General features: G+C 46.8%; 1 protein-coding gene across 1 annotated transcript in view; it reads right to left on the bottom strand.

Moving 5' to 3' along the window:
• LOC124048139 (protein transport protein Sec24C-like) overlaps window positions 1-17,541 on the bottom strand; it is a 28,577-nt gene extending 11,036 nt beyond the window's left edge. The window contains 13 exon segments of the mRNA XM_046368607.1: window positions 638-762; window positions 939-1,054; window positions 1,147-1,285; window positions 1,394-1,633; window positions 7,206-7,345; window positions 7,493-7,578; window positions 7,676-7,971; window positions 7,973-8,103; window positions 8,222-8,388; window positions 8,496-8,613; window positions 9,593-9,673; window positions 9,973-10,148; window positions 17,358-17,541. Of these exon segments, the coding sequence (XP_046224563.1) occupies window positions 638-762; window positions 939-1,054; window positions 1,147-1,285; window positions 1,394-1,633; window positions 7,206-7,345; window positions 7,493-7,578; window positions 7,676-7,971; window positions 7,973-8,103; window positions 8,222-8,388; window positions 8,496-8,613; window positions 9,593-9,673; window positions 9,973-10,129 (1,796 nt within the window). The 5' untranslated portion in view covers window positions 10,130-10,148; window positions 17,358-17,541.
• Window positions 17,542-19,406: the final 1,865 nt, after the last annotated feature.

Below are 19,406 nucleotides of genomic sequence, written 5' to 3'. Positions count from 1 at the left end.
GGCAGTGTGTGTGTCTTCCTGGGCAGGCAGTGTGTGTGTCTTCCTGGGCAGGCAGTGTGTGTGTCTTCCTGGGCAGGCAGTGTGTGTGTCTTCCTGGGCAGGCAGTGTGTGTGTCTTCCTGGGCAGGCAGTGTGTGTGTCTTCCTGGGCAGGCAGTGTGTGTGTCTTCCTGGGCAGGCAGTGTGTGTGTGTTCCTGGGCAGGCAGTGTGTGTGTGTTCCTGGGCAGGCAGTGTGTGTGTGTTCCTGGGCAGGCAGTGTGTGTGTGTTCCTGGGCAGGCAGTGTGTGTGTGTTCCTGGGCAGGCAGTGTGTGTGTGTTCCTGGGCAGGCAGTGTGTGTGTGTTCCTGGGCAGGCAGTGTGTGTGTGTTCCTGGGCAGGCAGTGTGTGTGTGTTCCTGGGCAGGCAGTGTGTGTGTGTTCCTGGGCAGGCAGTGTGTGTGTGTTCCTGGGCAGGCAGTGTGTGTGTGTTCCTGGGCAGGCAGTGTGTGTGTTCCTGGGCAGGCAGTGTGTGTGTTCCTGGGCAGGCAGTGTGTGTGTTCCTGGGCAAGGCAGTGTGTGTGTTCCTGGGCAGGCAGTGTGTGTGTTCCTGGGCAAGGCAGTGTGTGTGTTCCTGGGCAGGCAGTGTGTGTGTGGGAGTACCTGGGCAGGTAGTCCAGTAGAGTCTTGAGCTCCTGACAGACGATGTTAACCATGCCACTCTTCACGGCGTTGTAAGACACATCGATGAAGAAGATGAACGACGGGGGCTGGGGGAGCTTATTGTTCTGAGAGAGAGAAGAACTTAGTATTTAGACTAGACATTGAGCATATTACATCATGAGAATCTCTGGTCTTGTGCCAAGCTTGGTCCTCTCATCTGGCTCTTTGAGAAAATCTTCTGGTCCAAATGGAGCAATGCTACAGGCCTCCAGTCTCTCAGAAAAACTCAGTAGTCACCTACCTTACAGTAGTCGACGGTGGCCACAAACTCGTAGCTGCCCAGAGAGAGCTCTGGCCGGTCGCAGCAGTCCACCCTCTTCCCTGTGTGGTCCAGATGCTGGAAATAGTGGGGAGGCACTGTGGATGGATGGATATACTTAGACCGTGTTATAACATACAATAACGATACCACACTAACACAATATCTTCCTGCACACACACACACACACCGTCTGTGACGCAGCTGCAGAAGCCACACTGGAAGCGGCGTCCGCCCTCGATGAACTGCATGTAGGGACACATGTAGGCCTTGCAGCGATTACAGCGGATTGGACCGGCCTCCCCATGGTCCACCATGTACGGACGGGTCTGTGAGACAACAGGGTTGTTAAGCTCAGAGAAATGTTAACACAACAATAAAACGAGAGCGTGATGAGAAGACCAGAGGAGATGTGTGTGTGTGTGTGTGTGTCTCACCTCGTCGGGGGGCAACATGGCTAGAGGTTTGATTACGGCTGCCAGGGGGACCTGGGACTGTTTGGCCATGTCGGCCGTGCAGGGTATGTTGTAGGCTGTACAGCGGACGAACCGTGGGCTGGCGTTGCCCTGGTCTTTCACCTGGAAGTTGGTGGTGACAAGGGGCGGAGTCTGACCTTTGACCCCCGTGGTGAACGGCTCACTGCTCTTGTTGGCCCGGTCGTCCTCAATCACCTGGATCTGTAATACAGAGAGAACAGCAGTTTTACAGACACACTAACGTCAATACGATACAGAGAAAAAAATACATGCAGAGATAGTAAGAAAATAAAAACTTTTGAAAACAGCGATGCCATCCCATAATAAGGCTGCGTAATTAACGGAATTTACATCAAAAGAAATCGCAATATTAACATCGCAAGAGATCTACAACGGAAGCAGTAATTTGAAACGCCGCTCTCCCTCTACTCTTGCGGCTGCGCAGACGCTGTCAGATTGTTCCAAACAAGAACGATGCGGATTCTTAATACAAATGATTATATATGTCTATGATTCAAACAGTTTGTGTTTTGATGTACAGTGCATACAGAAAGTATCCACATTTTGTTACGTTACAGCCTCCTAAAATTGATTAAATTGTTTTTTCCCCCATCCTATAAGCACACAGCAAAAACTGAAATAACACATTTACTTCGGTAGAGAGACCATCGTATTCTTGGTCACCTCCCTGACCAAAGCTCTTCTCCCCTGATTGCTCAGACTAGGAAGAGTCTTCTTCCATTTAAGAATGGAGGCCACTGTGTTCTTGGGGACCTTCAATGCTGCAGACATCAATTAGTACCCGTCGCAAGATCTGTGCCGCGCCACAATCCGGTCTCGGAGCTCTACGGACAATTCCTTCGACCTCATGGCTTGGTTTTTGCTCCGACATGCACTGTCAACTGTGGGACCTTATATAGACAATCAATTGTGCAATCAATTTAATTTACCACAGGTGAACTCCAATCAAGTTGTAGAAACATCTAGGATGATCCATGGAAACAAGATGCACCTGAACTGAATTTCAAGTCTCATAGCAAAGGGTCTGAATAGTGTAAATATTTTTACCTGTTTTCACATTGTCATTGTGGGGGTAGTGTGAAGATTGATGAGGATTTAATAAATAAAAAAATCCATTTCAGAAAAAGGCTGTAACATAACAAAATGTGGAAAAAGTCAAGGGGTCTGAATACTTTCCGACTGCACGGTACATAGCAAGTCAAACTGCAATACTATGTTTTGCTCATATCGTGCAGCCCTAAATCCCATAATACTAACACAATGGCACAGCAACACTGTAGAATACAGTGAACAACACACCAAAACCACAAAGGAAGACTTAACACAAAGGTAGAATGATCGTGGACAAACGGCACAATGCAAGGAATTGTGGGTGAGATACTGCAGGCTGGCATGCGAGGAGGTGGTCGGGGGGAGGGGGTATCAGCACAGTGAGCATGGTCTATCCCCAGAGGCAAAGGTGGGCTCCAGAGGGTCAGGGCAGTGTTTCCTCTGGGAAAAAACTTGTAGCAGTGGGGGAGGAAAAGGTAACGGGGGGGTGGTATCTAGGACTGAGAAGCTCACTTCTGGTGACTTTAAAAAAAATCTAATTTCTACTCCAAAATGGATGAAAATAGTGGAGTCTTACAATTTACAATTGACCCGTGTTACATGTATCCCCCTATGCAGTCACAGCCTGTTGTGGAGTGGTAACATAACCATGCCACTGCTACAAACTCCAGCATTAAAATTGGTGCTGTTTGTGCTATTTAGGAGGTTAAAAATAAATAAAGTAGGACTGGAAAGCTGGGAAGATCCCCCTCTTTAACAAAGACCATTAGCAACTTGACCAAGCCTGCCCATTTCTCCTTCACCCAAATCCAGATAGCTGATGTTCTGAAAGAAATGCAAAATCTGGACCCCGGCAATTCAGCCGGTATAGACAATATGGACCCTCTATTTCTAAGATCCCCAAAGATTGGAAAGCTGCTGCAGTCATCCCCCTCTTCAAAGGGGGAGACACTCTAGACCCAAACTACTATAGACCTAGATCTATTCTACCCTGCCTAGCTAAGGTCTTCGGAAGCCAATTTAACAAACAGATCACCGACCATTTCGAATCCCACCGTACCTTCTTTCTCCGCTATGCAATCTGGCTTCAGAGCTGGTCATGGGTGCACCTCAGCCACGCTCAAGGTCCTTAATGATATCATAACCGCCATCGATAAGAGACAATACTGTGCAGCTGTATTCATCGACCTGGCCAAGGCTTTCGACTCGGTCAATCACCACATTCTTATCGGCAGACTCAACAGCCTTGGTTTCTCAAATTACTGCGTCGCCTGGTTCACCAACTACTTCTCAGACAGAGTTCAGTGTCAAATCGGAGGGCCTGTTGTCCGGACCTCTGGGACTCTATGGGGGTGCCACAGGGTTCAATTCTCAGACCGACTCTTTTCTCTGAATACATCAAAGATGTCGCTCTTGCTGCTGGTGATTCTCTGATCCACCTCTACGCAGACGACACCATTCTGTATACTTCTGGCCCTTTGGACACTGTTAACTAACCTCCAGATGAGCTTCAATGCCATACAACTCTCCTTTCATGGCTTCCAACTGCTCTTAAATGCAAGTAAAACTAAATGCATGCTCTTCAACCGATCGCTGCCCACACCTGCCCGCCCATCCAGCATCACAACTCTGGACAACTACAAATACTTAAATGTTTGGTTAGACTGTAAACTCCCCTTCCAGACTCACAATAAGCATCTCCAATCCAAAATTAAATTTAGAATCTGCTTCCTATTTCGCAACAAAGCATCCTTAACTCATGCTGCCACACATACCCTAGTAAAACGGACTATGTAAGGATCCTTGACTTCGGCGATGTCATCTACAAAATAGTCTCCAACACTCCACTCAGCAAATTGGATGCAGTCAATCACAGTGCCATCTGTTTTGTCACCAAAGCCCCATATACTACCCACCACTGAGACCTGTATGCTCTCGTTGGCTGGCCCTCGCCTCATATCCGTCACCAAACCCACTGGCTCCAGGTCCTCTACAAGTCTTTGCTGGGTAAAGCCCCACCTTATCTCAGTTCACTGGTCACCATAGTAGCACCCACCCATAGCACATGCTCCAGCAGGTACATTTCACTGGTCACCCCCAAAGCCAAATCCTACTTTGGCCCGCCTTTCCTTCCAGTTCTCTGCTGCCAATGACTGGAACAAAATGCAAAAATCACTGAAACTCATATCTCCCTCACTAACTTTAAGCACCAGCTGTCAGAGCAGCTCACAGATCACAGCACCTGTACATAGCCAATCTGTAAATAGCCCATCCAACTACCTCATCCCCATACTGTTATTTATTTTGCTCCTTTGCACCCCAGTACCGCTACTTGCACACTGATCTTCTGCACATCGATCACCCCAATGTTTTTGCCATACTGTAATTATCTCGCCACTATGGTCTATTTATCGCCTCACCTCCCTTATCCTACCTCATTTGCACACATTGTATATAGACTTTCTCTATTGTATTATTGACTGTATGTTTATTTATTCCATGTTTAACTGTTGTTTGTATCGCACTGCTTTGCTTTATCTTGGTCAGGGCGCAGTTGTAAATGAGAACTTGTTCTCAACTAGCCTACCTGGTTAACTAAAGGTGTTCTCAACTAGCCTACCTGCTTAAATAAAGGTGTTCTCAACTAGCCTACCTGCTTAAATAAAGGTGTTCTCAACTAGCCTACCTGGTTAAATAAAGGTGAAATTAAAATAAACTTCAGTTTTTCCCACGATTGCAAGAATAGTTGTGCATTGACTGCTTGTCAGAATGTATGTTTCCCTCCCTATGGCACTTCAATACGCCTTCGAGAGGAATATTTATCTCGCATAGAACACACAAGCCAACTCCGTAAACAGATCAAATATTCTACTACGGGGTTCTATTGGATATTGTTTTGTTTGCAGAGGAAAGGTAAATGTTGACCGTTCCAGCATCTTTAATGTATGCTTCAGCAGAAATACTTCCATTTTTTTCGACGGCGGCAGCAATGATTTTGACGTTGCGCAGCGCCACAGCTAAATGATAGCAGCGGAAACACTGATCACGGGGTCAGGGTTCAAAGGGTCGGGTGTAGCAGTTTGTGAAGCGGAGAGGACACAGACGATCGCTGGGTTGGGGTAAGGGATTAGGGCATAGAGTGCAGACAGAGATAATGGGTTAAGGGGTAGGGCATTGGGTTAGGTGTAGAAAGGAGGATAATGATTTACGGGGTAGGGCATAGGGGTTAGGTGTAGACAGGAGGATAATGATTTACGGGGTAGGGCATAGGGGTTAGGTGTAGACAGGAGGATAATGATTTACGGGGTAGGGCATAGGGGTTAGGTGTAGACAGGAGGATAATGATTTACGGGGTAGGGCATAGGGGTTAGGTGTAGACAGGAGGATAATGATTTACGGGGTAGGGCATAGGGGTTAGGTGTAGACAGGAGGATAATGATTTACGGGGTAGGGCATAGGGGTTAGGTGTAGACAGGAGGATAATGATTTACGGGGTAGGGCATTGGGTTAGGTGTAGACAGGAGGATAATGATTTACGGGGTAGGGCATTGGGTTAGGTGTAGACAGGAGGATAATGATTTACGGGGTAGGGCATTGGGTTAGGTGTAGACAGGAGGATAATGATTTACGGGGTAGGGCATTGGGTTAGGTGTAGACAGGAGGATAATGATTTACGGGGTAGGGCATAGGGGTTAGGTGTAGACAGGAGGATAATGATTTACGGGGTAGGGCATAGGGGTTAGGTGTAGACAGGAGGATAATGATTTACGGGGTAGGGCATAGGGGTTAGGTGTAGACAGGAGGATAATGATTTACGGGGTAGGGCATTGGGTTAGGTGTAGACAGGAGGATAATGATTTACGGGGTAGGGCATTGGGTTAGGTGTAGACAGGAGGATAATGATTTACGGGGTAGGGCATAGGGGTTAGGTGTAGACAGGAGGATAATGATTTACGGGGTAGGGCATTGGGTTAGGTGTAGACAGGAGGATAATGATTTACGGGGTAGGGCATAGGGGTTAGGTGTAGACAGGAGGATAATGATTTACGGGGTAGGGCATTGGGTTAGGTGTAGACAGGAGGATAATGAGGGGTTAGGGGTTACAAGGTAAACAGGAGACTTACTGGACTGGGGATAGCATCTGGGTCTATTCTATGTCTGAATTTCTGCACAGCCGGCAGCTCAGACGCTTGCTTTACATTCACAACAGAGTTTTGTCCAGCAAATCAAATTAAACAAACCAAAAGAAGAAAAAACGGGACAAAGAGACAAGAGGATGAAAATAACTCTGTAGCAGGATTATTAAATCCCTGACTGATTGTCCAGACTGGGATTATTGGTTCTAGATTAGTCAGTGATCAGAGAGAAGGCCAACAGATCATCAGTCTGAAGCACATGCTCAACTTGGACTGGGTTACACTGTTAAGACAGACATGCAGTTTTGTATTGCTATCCTTGAAATAATTGATTCTCATCCAAAATCCTATTTTCTGTAACCCCCCCCCAAAAATAACATCTTTTTACTCAATGGGCCCGGCAAGATGTACCCACTTTTCCTTGTGAGGACTGCTGGTACCCACAAGGAAAGTTAAACAAAAACACACACACGGTACAATATCTAACCTCATTATTACCAACACACTAATAAATCACAGGACAAAGTGTTTGTGTGTTAGCAGGATGGGGAGTGTGTGTTTCTTACTGGGCTGGGGATAGAGTCGGGGTCCAGTCTCTTCTGTGTGGGAGCAGGGGTGGGGGCAGGGACTGCGCCGTAGTTCTGTTGCCCAGGATACTGCGGGCCTGCATAGCCGGGCTGGGGGCCTCTGGGCTGCCCAAACGCACCTAAGGAGAAAAATATTTATCCATCTATTAAAAACTTCTGGTTTATTGGCTAGAAAATGGTGGACCTACTAAGGCAACATTTTGTTGTCAAAAGCAAACCAGCGGTCTGGTAGAAGTTGTACAGGGGTTTGACCATGGTGGACTCACCATTCTGCTGGGTTGGGTATCCTCCCTGCATACCAGGCTGAAGAGGCTGCTGCATGGGGCCAGGGGGAAGGGGGGTTGGCCTTCTGCTGGGACATGGAGGGGGGTGGCATGGGGCATTGGGGAGGCGGGCCAGAGTGGAAGTGAGGGGGCCCGGGTTGGGACGGGGGCTGGGCGGCAGGGTACTGGGCAGGGGATGCAAAGGTAGGTGGGAAAGGGCCAGGTTGGGAGGAGGGAGGGGGGCCAGAGTACAAGGCCTGGGAGACTGGAGGAGGAGCACAGTTGGGAAAGGTTTGCTGCGCAGGGGGAGGAGGGCCAGGTGGGAAGGACTGTTGTCGAGAGACTGCAGGGGCCCGAGGTTGGCTGGAAGGGGGAGGGCCCGAGTATGGAGAGGAGGAGGGGAAGGGTTGGGAGGGAGGGGGGGCGGAGGAGGGGAAGGGTTGTTGTTGAGAGGGAGGAGGACCATCATAGTAAGGTTGGGGGGGCTGCAGGCTCACTGGGAGGGGAAGGCTGGGAGGGGGCACCAGACACTGGGTGAGGAGCTTGTGTATAGGAGGGAGGGGCTGCAGCGGAGTAGGCAGCACTGATTGGAGGCTCGGAGCTGGGAGGTGGAGCTGGTGAAAGAGCAGAGAACATTAAATTCAGCAAGAATCGGTAACTAGAGTTGTGTTTAGTAGGATGCAAAGTTCGGCACAAAATTTGTCAATTGATTCATTTGAAATAATTTCTTACCATATCCCGGCCCAGCAGAGGTGAGAGAGCCTGACCCGACCTGCATCCCTGACATCTGATTGGTCATCTGTTGCATGGAGGGCTGCACCCCGTACTGCTGGGGGTAAGAAGGGTGTGGCCCCGACAAGTTCATAGCACCTTGGCTATACGGCTGACACACTGGTGGCCTGGACACACGTACACAAAAACAACTCAGTACACACACACACATAAACATCTGGACACACACCCACAACCGCTGTCTACTGGATACTCTTCATGTGTGTTGTCTGACCTGTGAGCTGGCTGAGCCATAGAGTGATCCATAGGTGGGGGCCCATTCTGAATGTCTCCCTGGGCATACTGGGAGTAGGCCTGGTTGGTGGAGACTGGAGGGGGGCCCCTGGTAGATCCTGAGAGAGAGGGAGGCTGTTAGGCACCTGACTGCAATGACCACAGGTCTGAAACACAGCGGATGCATTCTTGAAGTTACATCATCACCTATGATGAATGTTACGTCATCAACGCAAGAATGTTAAATGGAGCATTACTTCCTGCCAAAAAAAAAACACATTGGTAAAGTCAGTCATCCTAAGGTAAGGTTGGCGGTATACCATATACGTTGGTAAAGTTAGTCATCCTAAGGTAAGGTTGGACGGTATACCATATACATTGGTAAAGTTAGTCATCCTGGTAAAGTTAGTCATCGTTGGTAAAGTTAGTCATCCTAAGGTAAGGTTGGGCGGTATACCATATACGTTGGTAAAGTTAGTTATAAGGTTGGGCGGTATACCATATACGTTGGTAAAGTTAGTCATAAGGTTGGGCGGTATACCATATACGTTGGTAAAGTTAGTCATCCTAAGGTAAGGTTGGGCGGTTAGTCACCTAAGGTAAGGTTATACGTTGGTAAAGTTAGTCATCCTAAGGTAAGGTTGGGCGGTATACCATATACGTTGGTAAAGTTAGTCATCCTAAGGTAAGGTTGGGCGGTATACCATATACGTTGGTAAAGTTAGTCATCCTAAGGTAAGGTTACCGGACGGTTAGTCATCCGAAGGTAAGGTTGGGCGGTATACCATATACGTTGGTAAAGTTAGTCATCCTAAGGTAAGGTTGGGCGGTATACCATATACGTTGGTAAAGTTAGTCATCCTAAGGTAAGGTTGGGCGGTATACCATATACGTTGGTAAAGTTAGTCATCCTAAGGTAAGGTTGGACGGTATACCGTATACGTTGGTATGTTGCATACCTTTGCAGGTAAAGTCATGTGAAAAAGCTACATCTTAGATCTGGAACTTTAAGCGGTTCATGAGAACCATTGCTCTCAGACACATGACCAGCAGGCTGTAGAAGCATGTAGGTGAGAGGAGCCATGAGGAAGCAGTTACCCAAGTCAAGAGGAGAGGGCAGGTCAGAGACTGGGTTAGCTGGCACAGCCTTAGAGGGAAAGCTGGCATAGGTAGAATAACCTGAAAGACAAGAAGAGGCAGACACCATGTACTGAGGAAAAGAAATGCTGAAAGACGGGCGAGGAGGAACACATACAAGCATTCACACTGCTCCAATCAAATACATACAAACAGGTTTTAGTTCCCTTTCTCTCTCTCTCACAGAGACACACAGGAAAGGCAATGAACTTTGCAACAGGCACAGAGATACTCTCTACCTTGCAGAAGGCAAGCTAGCTTTAGGGAAGAACATAGACAGGAAGAAGAAGAGGGAAGAAGCGAACCAGAGGGAAAGGTTAGGGAAAGAGGGACAGACATACCTTGTGGAGCCCCAGGCTGGTAGGCTGTAGCGGGGCCGCTGTAGGGTCCATAGGGGCCGGGGTAACCGCCTCCCAAGGGAGCGTAGCTAGGCTGGCCGTAGCCAGGCTGGGGCTGGCCGTACGGAGATGCCATGGGAGGCTGCTGGTTCACATTCATCCTCAATTCATACCTAGAGCTGGGAGAAGTTAACATGCATTTAACTCCCAAGGCAGGGGTTGATTTCTATATAAACTTCACTGCCCTGACAGTAAGTACTAGGACAACAGTGTTAATGTTTTGACTTTCCAGGTGCAGGGCTCTACAGTGCCACTATTTTACTTGCATATTTGCCTAAATATTTAGCCGTCGGAATTAGAACTTTGTTTAGGCGCACCAGTGAGTCAAGAGAAATGAAGGATTCTAGCTTTATTATGTCAAATATTTTTCACTGTGTTCCTGAATTTTTTTGTTAGTCTACATTTAAAATTAGGTGCAGGTGCTCCTTGCAAAAGAGGTCAGCGTTGAGCCACACGGGACTGCCCTGCTTCATTAGGGTAAGACTTCCTGTAGTTGGAAGTGAGCCCTTGCTATCAGAGCTGAGAGAAGAAGAATGGTTTCATGCATGTTAACATTAGAAGCCTCCTCCCTAAGTTTGTTTTATTCACTGCCTTAGCACACTCTGCTAACACGGATGTCCTAGCCGTGTCTGAATCCTTGCTTAGGAAAACCACCAAAAACCCTGAAATTTCCATCCCTAACTATAACATTTTCCGACAAGATAGAACTGGCGGAGTTGCAATCTACTGCAGAGATAGCCTGTCTTACTATCCAGGTCTGTAACAAAACAATTTGAGCTTCTATTTTTTAAAATCCACCTTTCCAGAAACAAGTCTCTCACCATTGCTATAGACCACCTTCTGTCCCGTGTTATGCCCTGGACACCATATGTGAATTGATTGCCCTCCATCTATCTTCAGAGATTGTGCTGTTAGGTGACAAACTGGGACATGCTTAACACCCCGGCCATTCTGCAATCTAAGCTAGATGCCCTCAATCTCACACAAATTATCAAATGAACCTACCAGGTATAACCCCAAATCCGTAAACACAGGCACCCTCATAGATATCATCCTAACCAAGCTGCCCTCCAAATACACCTCTGCTGTCTTCAACCAGGATCTCAGCGATCACTGACTTGTTGCCTGCTTCCGTAATGAGTCTGCAGTCAAACGACCACCCCTCATCACTGTCAAACGCTCCCTAAAACATTTCAGCGAGCAGGCCTTTCCTCATCGACCTGGCCCGGGAATCCTGTAAGGATATTGACCTCATTCCGTCAGTAAAGGATGCCTGGTTATTCTTTAAAAGTGCCTTCCTCACCACCTTAAATAAGCATGCCCCATTCAAAAAATGTTGAACCAGGAACAGATATAGCCCTTGGTTCACCCAAGACATGACTGTCCATGACAAGCACAAAAACATCCTGTGACGTACTGCATTAGCATCGAATAGCCCCCACGATATGCAACTTTTCAGGGAAGTTAGGAACATATAGAGACAGGCAGATAGGAAACCAAAGGCTAGCTTTTTCAAACGGAAATTTGCATCCTGTAGCACAAACTCCAAAAAGTTCTGGGACAGTGTAAAGTTCATGGAGAGTAAGAGCACCTCCTCCCAGCTGCCCACTGCACTGAGGCAAGGAAACACTGTCACCATCAATAAAGCCACAATAATTGAGAATTTCAATAAGCATTTTTCTACAGCTGGCCATGCTTTCCACCTGGCTACCCCTACCCCGATCAACAGCCTTGCGCCCCCCACAGAAACTTGCCCAAGCCTCCCCATTTCTCCTTCACCCAAATCCAGATAGCTGATGTTCTGAAAGAACTGCAAAATCTGGACCCCTACAAATTAGCCGGGCTAGACAATCTGGACCCTCTCTTTCTAAAATTAACTGCCGAAATTGTCGCAACCCCTATTACTAGCCGATTCAACCTCTTTCGTATCGTCTGAGATCCCCAAAGATTGGAAAGCTGCAGAGGTCATCCCCCTCTTCAAAGGGGGAGACACCTTGGACCCAAACTGTTATAGACCCATATCCATCCTGCCCTGCCTTTCTAAAAAGTATTCGAAAGCCAAGTTAACAAACAGATCACCACACATTTTGAATCCCACCGTACCTTCTCCGCTATGCAATCTTGGTTCCGAGCTGGTCATGGGTGCACTTCAGCCACGCTCAAGGTTCTAAACGATATCATACCCGCCATTGATAAGAGACAATACTGTGCAGCTGTATTCCTCGACCTGGCCATGGCTTTCGACTCGGTCAATCACCACATTCTTATCGGCAGACTCAACAGCCTTGGTTTCTCAAATGACTGCCTCGCCTGGTTCACCAACTACTTCTCAGATAGAGTTCAGTGTGTCAAATCGGAGGGTCTGTTGTCCAGACAAATGGCAGACTATGTGGGTGCCACAGGGTTCAATCCTCGGGCTGACTCTTCTCTGTATACATCAATGATGTCGCTCTTTCGGCTGGTGATTCTCTGATCCACCGCTACGCAGACGATACCATTCTGTATACCTCTGGCCCTTCTTTGGACAATGTATTAACTAACCTCCAGACGAGCTTCAATGCCATACAACTCTCCTTCCGTGGCCTCCAACTGCTCTTAAATGCATGCTCTTCAACCAATCGCTGCCCACACCTGCCTGCCCATCTAGCATCACTACTCTGGACGGTTCAGACATAGAATATGTGGATAACTATAAATACCTAGGTGTCTGGTTAGACTGCAAACTCCTTCCAGACTCACATTAAGCATCTCCAATCCAAAATTAAATCTAGAATCGGCTTCCTATTTTGCAAAAAAGCATTCTTCGCTCATGCTGCCAAACATACCCTCGTAAAACGGACTATCCTACCGATCCTAGACTTCGGCGATATCATTTACAAAATAGCCTCTAACACTCTACTCAGATGCAGTCAATCACAGTGCCATCTGTTTTGTCACCAAAGCCCCATATACTACCCACCACTGAGACCTGTATACTCTCGTTGGCTGGCCCTCGCTTCATATTCGTCACCAAACCCACTTGCTCCAGGTCTTCTACTAGTCTTTCCTAGGTTAAAGCCATGCCTTATCTCAGCTCACTGGTCACCATAGCACCCACCCATAGCACGCACTCCAGCAGGTACATTTCACTGGTCACCTCCAAAGCCAAATCCTCCTTTGGCTGTCTTTCCTTCCAGTTCTCTGCTGCCAATGACTGGAACAAACTGCAAAAATCACTGAAGCTGGAGACTCATATCTCCCTCACTAACTTTAAGCACCAGCTGTCAGAGCAGCTCACAGCACCTGCGCATCTGTAAACAGCCCATCCAACTACCTCATCCCCATACTGTATTTATTTATTTTGCTCATTTACACCCCCGTATTTCCACTTGCACACTCATCTTCTGCACATCTATCACGCCAGTGTCTAATTGCTAAATTGTAATTATTTCGCCACTATGGCCTATTTATCGCCTTACCTCCCATATCCTACCTCATTTGCACACATTGTATATAGACTTTTTCTATTGTATTATTGACTGTGTTTGTTTATTCCATGTGTAACTCTGTGTTCTTGTTTGTTGCAATGCGTTGCTTCATCTTGGCCAGGTCACAGTTGTAAATGATGAGAACCTGTTCTCAGCTAGCTTACCTGGTTAAATAAAGGTGAGAGAAAAAAAAAAAAAAGTCAAAGTGAAAAGAGTGTGAGCAGGTTGATGTAGTAACCCACTAAGGTCACCCTACCGGGCTGCGTTCCCCTGGTTCTAGAGAAAATACATGCCCACTCAGCACAACCAGGCCAGCAGCTGTGTAATGGAGTCCGTATTGTACTGCAGGACTGCAGCGAACACCTCAGACATGGGCTGCTGCATCTCAATAGTATTCTGGTCTCCATCAATGCTGATGTAGACAATCTGGAAAGCTGAGAGAGAATTCCAAGAGGGCATCCACCATATTTATTTTGCTCATCATTTGTTTGATCGATCAGTGCAGAGGAGAGAAAAAGCACTAGAGTTTTGAGATGCAGCCCATGGTCCTGTTTAGCTTCACACCCGCAGTCTCAAACCTAGTCAATGTGCTGGACGGCTTGGAGTTACAGTAACATGAGATGATATAGCCGGTGGCCAGCTACATGTCACTGACAGTCAGTGACATACACTTCCGGTCAAAAGTTTCAGAAAACCTACTTATTCAAGGGTTTTTATTTTACTATTTTCTACATCATAGATGAATAGTGAAGACATCAAAACTATGAAATGACATATGGATTCATGTCGTAACCAAAAAAAAGTGTTAAATCAAGATTGAGATTCTTCAAAGTAGCCACCCTTTGCCTTGACAGCTTTGCACACTCTTGGCATTCTCTCAACCAGCTTCATGAGGTAGTCACCTGGAATGCATTTCAATTAACAGGTGTGCCTTGTTAAAAGTTAATTCGTGCAATGTCTTTCCTTCTTAATGCATTTGAGCCAATCAGTTGTGACAAGGTAGGGGTGGTGTACAGAAGATGGTCTTTTACCAAATATGGTTATGTCCATATTATGTCAGGAACAGCTCAAATAAGCAAAGAGAAACGATAGTCCATCATTACTTTAAAACATGAAATTTTCAATCCGGATTGAAATTTCAAGACTGTTGGAAAAGCATTCTAGGTGAAGGTGTTTGAGAGAACTCCAAGAGTGTTCAAAGCTGTCATCAAGGCAAAGGGTGGCTACTTGAAGAATCTCAAATACATTTAGATTTGTTTAACACTTTTGGTTATTACATGATTCCACATGTGTTATTTTCTAGTTGTAATGTCTTCACTATTATTCTACAATGTAGATAAATAGTAAAAATAAAGAAAAGGCCTTGAATGAGTAGGTGTTCTAAACCTTTTGACCGGTAGTGCATGTCTATAATAGCCGAGTCATATTCCCTGTGACACAGTTTGAAACACACCTATATCAGCTCTGTGTATCGTTTTTCTCGACCACACCTTCACAATACACCTCAGTACACACTTGGCCCGGCCTTTAGCTCATGAAAATTGGACAATATGGATAGGGCTAAACTTAAATGTTTCTTACGGAAGAAATATGGAAAGCATATGAATAACCAATTAAAAAGGAACAGTGGAGATAATGGGGAAATTAGACTAAAGATGACTACAGTTCAACAGACTGAATCCAAACATTACACTGTTGATTTTGTGCATTTTACATTTATCGTACTTTTTGTCTCATTTGTTCCAAACAAACCCTGAACTCAAGATACACTCATTATTCCTGGAAATGTTGGGGTAGTTGCAACATAGGAACAAAACAATAACAAAGGTTTGAGAGAGAGATCTAACTCGTGTCTCCAAGTGGCCACACACATCTCTCCAAAGTGTGCACGGATCCCAAGTCATTTCAATGCACTTTTATGTCTAAAAATAATTATCTTCAACTACAAGGTGCTTTTTTGCGCTCTCCTAGCTGTGCCATTAAGGAACTAGACCAAGCACACTTGTTTTTGTTTGGAACATCACCCATTCCCAGTCTTTACACAATTACTGTTGATCACACAATCCAAAAACGGTCCATTATAAATCACGATCGGGTTCAGATGGGCACGATTTGAAAGTGTGTTCAATTGCCAACATGACTAGCTAAATTATAATATACGATCTTACAGTGCTAGGCTTTCATAAGGCAATTCAGAGAAGCAGATGGTCATTTGGGTGCGCATAGAATGGAGTCATGAGTGCATTCAGATGTGTTGTTCATGGAACAATTTTCTGCCAATTTCAAACCGGATACAGGTATGAGCGTAAAGGGTTAATTATCCTACAACAGACCTGACAATGGTATTGAGTTTCTTTTAAACACACCCAACTTTGTGAGCCACCAACATAAACCCTACCTATATACAGCACAAGTAGGACCAACCTCTGATCAATCAGACCTTGTTGAACCATACTGCTCAATCAAACGTCATGTGCTAGGCTGACAGGCAGCCATACAATCACAGAGTTAGTCTATGCTGTAGTGTCCTGTCCTCTGAACACTGAAAGTAGGCCTAACTAACGTTACTTGTCAACAAGACTGTTCGCATACTAGTAGCTGAGAGTAACTGGCTATTGAGCATTCATTCACTTACCTTACATGTCTTTCCTAAAAGGTTAAACGAGCAGGTTTAAAAGGCACAAGAAAGACTGGACCATGATATTGAAATAATTGATGTAACTCATTGCCTATAGTAGCTAGCTAGTCTCGTCCAATGGAATCCGCATCGGTTAGTTAGCTACTACCGTTACCGGGTTACATTGGCTGGCTTGTTAGCTGATGTAGCAATATTATCTTATGACAAACACGGGTTTATCCAACGCAGCTCGTTCAATAATTCAAAGTAGTAGTTGCCACGGTTAGAAATACAATACCATTGGTCCCGTGTATCTATTAGCGTGACAGGCCTGTTGAAAGACTCATATTTGCTGTAGCGGCTTTGGCAACAAACAAAAAAGTCAACGTGCTAACATCACGAATGGCTACCTAATTAACTAGCTAAATCTGTTTAGAAACTGATTCTCGTTCAAAATGCTTAGATTACTTAGTCAATACAACCCACGACAGTATATTGAACAGAGCTATTAGCAGAGGTATTTGTGGTTAGCCAGGCAAGAGTAGCTAGCGCGGTCGGTTAGCTAACCTCAGCAACCAATGTCGCATTTGACCGCGCTAGCTAAATGATTATTCATGGTCCCAGACCAGGCAGAGAATCAGTCATATTTGTTTCTATACACGGAGTCTTCAGTCGAAACTTAAAAGCACGAACCTTTGTCAGCTAAGTTGAGAGTTTGGGCCTAATTTACACACTAGTTTTAATCGTGGAAATAAGAATCAGCGGTGGCTGTCCTGTTAGTTATGTAGCTAGTTAAATTAGCATGTAGTTAGAAAGAGCCAGACCTCTTAACGTCCAGAAAGCTCAGATTCAAACTCTACAATCCCTAAAAGCGTTGTCACGTCAAAATACGTCCGTTGATCAGCAAATATGCAGTTCTGCTGATCAACCATCTAAATGTAATCACGGTATGTACTTCCAAAAAAGGTCCAACGTTAAATTAAAATGTACAAACAACTAAAAGAGGCATTTAAAAAAATATTTTTCTTATACTTTTTTAATTAAAAAAAAAAGTACATACCGGCCGTAACGAGAGTAAATTACGATAGTATTTTTTTGACAAAACGTTTAAAGAGCTGTTGAATTGAGTTTGAATTGGGGCGTTAGAGAGGTCTGGTTCATGAACTAGTTAGCACCACCACGGAATCCCAAATCCTATGTTTTCTTTCAAGGAATGTCACACACTGTACAACTCGACAACCCACCTTCACCCGGGTAAAATAACAAGTTCGCCAAGCAGACGTTTGTTTCCTGTTCAGAAGCAGTTCCGAAGCCCTTTGGCCGTCAATACTTCAAAGCGATGACTTCCAGGGATTGATGTTCTGCTAATCCTTTCTCTGGTTTCTCTCCAAGCAGACATTCGCACCGGAAGTGTCGTGGCTGTCTGCCACGTCCACATCCGGACAGGGGTTGGGATATGAATTATGTAACATTGCGTTCATAACAAAGTGGGAATTTACCACCATAGAGTTAGCTAGAGGACTATAGATGGGGGGAAAAAACTGTTTTGACATGGACATTGCTATTTAGGGATTCATCATTTTAAAATAGCGAAATGGGTGGGCCTTTCCTTGGGTGAAGGAAGGATCATATGATTCCATCTGGGTCACCAGGAAGGATCAGACAATGAATTATACTTGTGAGCAAACATACTGTAATGACCCGACTAGATCATAAAGGAACAATTGTCCAGACAGAGGCTTGAGTTTACGAATTGACGGTTTATTACACCAACTTTACACAGGCTACTGTTTGGGCCGTAGCACACGCCAAATAGATGACACAAGCCAATCGTGACCTTCTCTTGTGAAGCCCAGACGTAAGAGAGAGAGAACAAAAGCTGAACCTGGTCTTAACTTCCAATGCTCCACCCCCCTGCCCAACCCCCCCTCCACGCCACTCCACCAACCACCAGGATGCCCGGCATCAGAACATTCCAGGCATTCCCGTGATTGGCAGATAGCAGGTTGATTGACAGGTTGGACCCCGCGAACACCGGGTACTGGTCAGTACAACACAACCACCTCCTAGCCTAACACATAACACACAGCTGTCTGTGCGGGTCGCTACACAGCCCCCCCACCACAAAGTCCCTCGTCCCCGAGGGAACAAACAAAGTCTCTGAAGCGACCCGGAGGTCTCCTTTGCCTGCGTGGTCGTGATGGTCGCAGAGTGCCCCTCTGGGACCCAGGGGATGAAGGCAGGGATATGGGTGACAAGGAAGCGGGAACGGGTAATACAGTCCGTGGCTCTGGGGAACCACGCGGTGACACAGGGGGGGAGACAGGGGGAGTGGGCTGTCTGGAGCCTTGTCTGCGGCACCTGAGGGTGGGTGCCTGGAGAATGTCATTGCCAGAGAGGGGAATTGTGGGGGTTCCTGGGGTTTGGGGAGAAGAGGCCCCTCTGTATGGGGCTAACCTGTCCCGGTGCAGTGCCACCTTTCTCCCCCTGGGAGGAAGCTGCACCCGGTACACAACCTCCCCTACCCTCTCCAGGACACTGCAGGGTCCCACCCAGTGACTGTCCAACTTGGGGCATCTGCCTTTTTTCCTTAGGGGGCTGTAGACCCAGACCAGCTCCCCAGCCACAAAGTGCCTTCCCGGGTGTGCACGTCATAGTTCCTTTTCTGCCTCACACCTGCATTCACCAGCTGCTCTCTGGCGAAGGTGTGGGCTGTCTCCAGGCGGTCCTGGAGTCTCCGGGCATACTCCGGCCCCGGAGGAACATGAGGGCTATCCAGGGGCCGACCAAACGCCATCTCCGCAGGGGTGCGGATCTCTCTCCCCAGCATGAGGAGGGCAGGCGTGCAGGAAGTGGAGTCTTGGACAGCGGAGCGGCATGCCATGAGGACCATAGGCAGGTGCTTGTCCCAGTCACGCTGGTGTTTGGAAGAGACGATGGCCAGCTGCTGTCCAAGCGTTTTGTTGAAGCGCTCCACAAGGCCATCACTTTGAGGATGGAGAGGAGTAGTGCGGGTCTTGTGCATACCCAGCCTCTCACACATGGTGGCGAACACACGGGACTCAAAGTTTCTGCCTTGGTCGCTGTGGATGGACTCTGCAGCTCCAAACCTGCTGAACATCCCCGCTGTCAGGGCGTCGACGATGGTCTCTGCCTCCTGGTCAGGCAGAGCATAGGCCTCGGGCCATTTTGTGAAATAGTCCATGGCCGTGAGCACCCAGCGGTTTCCACTGTCTGTGGTGGGGAACGGCCCAACTACATCCACTCCCACCCTCTCCATGGGAGCCCCCACT

This window comes from Oncorhynchus gorbuscha, linkage group LG11 (assembly GCF_021184085.1).
Source record: "Oncorhynchus gorbuscha isolate QuinsamMale2020 ecotype Even-year linkage group LG11, OgorEven_v1.0, whole genome shotgun sequence".
Classification (NCBI taxonomy): domain Eukaryota; kingdom Metazoa; phylum Chordata; class Actinopteri; order Salmoniformes; family Salmonidae; genus Oncorhynchus; species Oncorhynchus gorbuscha.
Note: the sequence above shows the minus strand (reverse complement) of the source record. Positions and strands in the feature narration are given on the sequence as shown.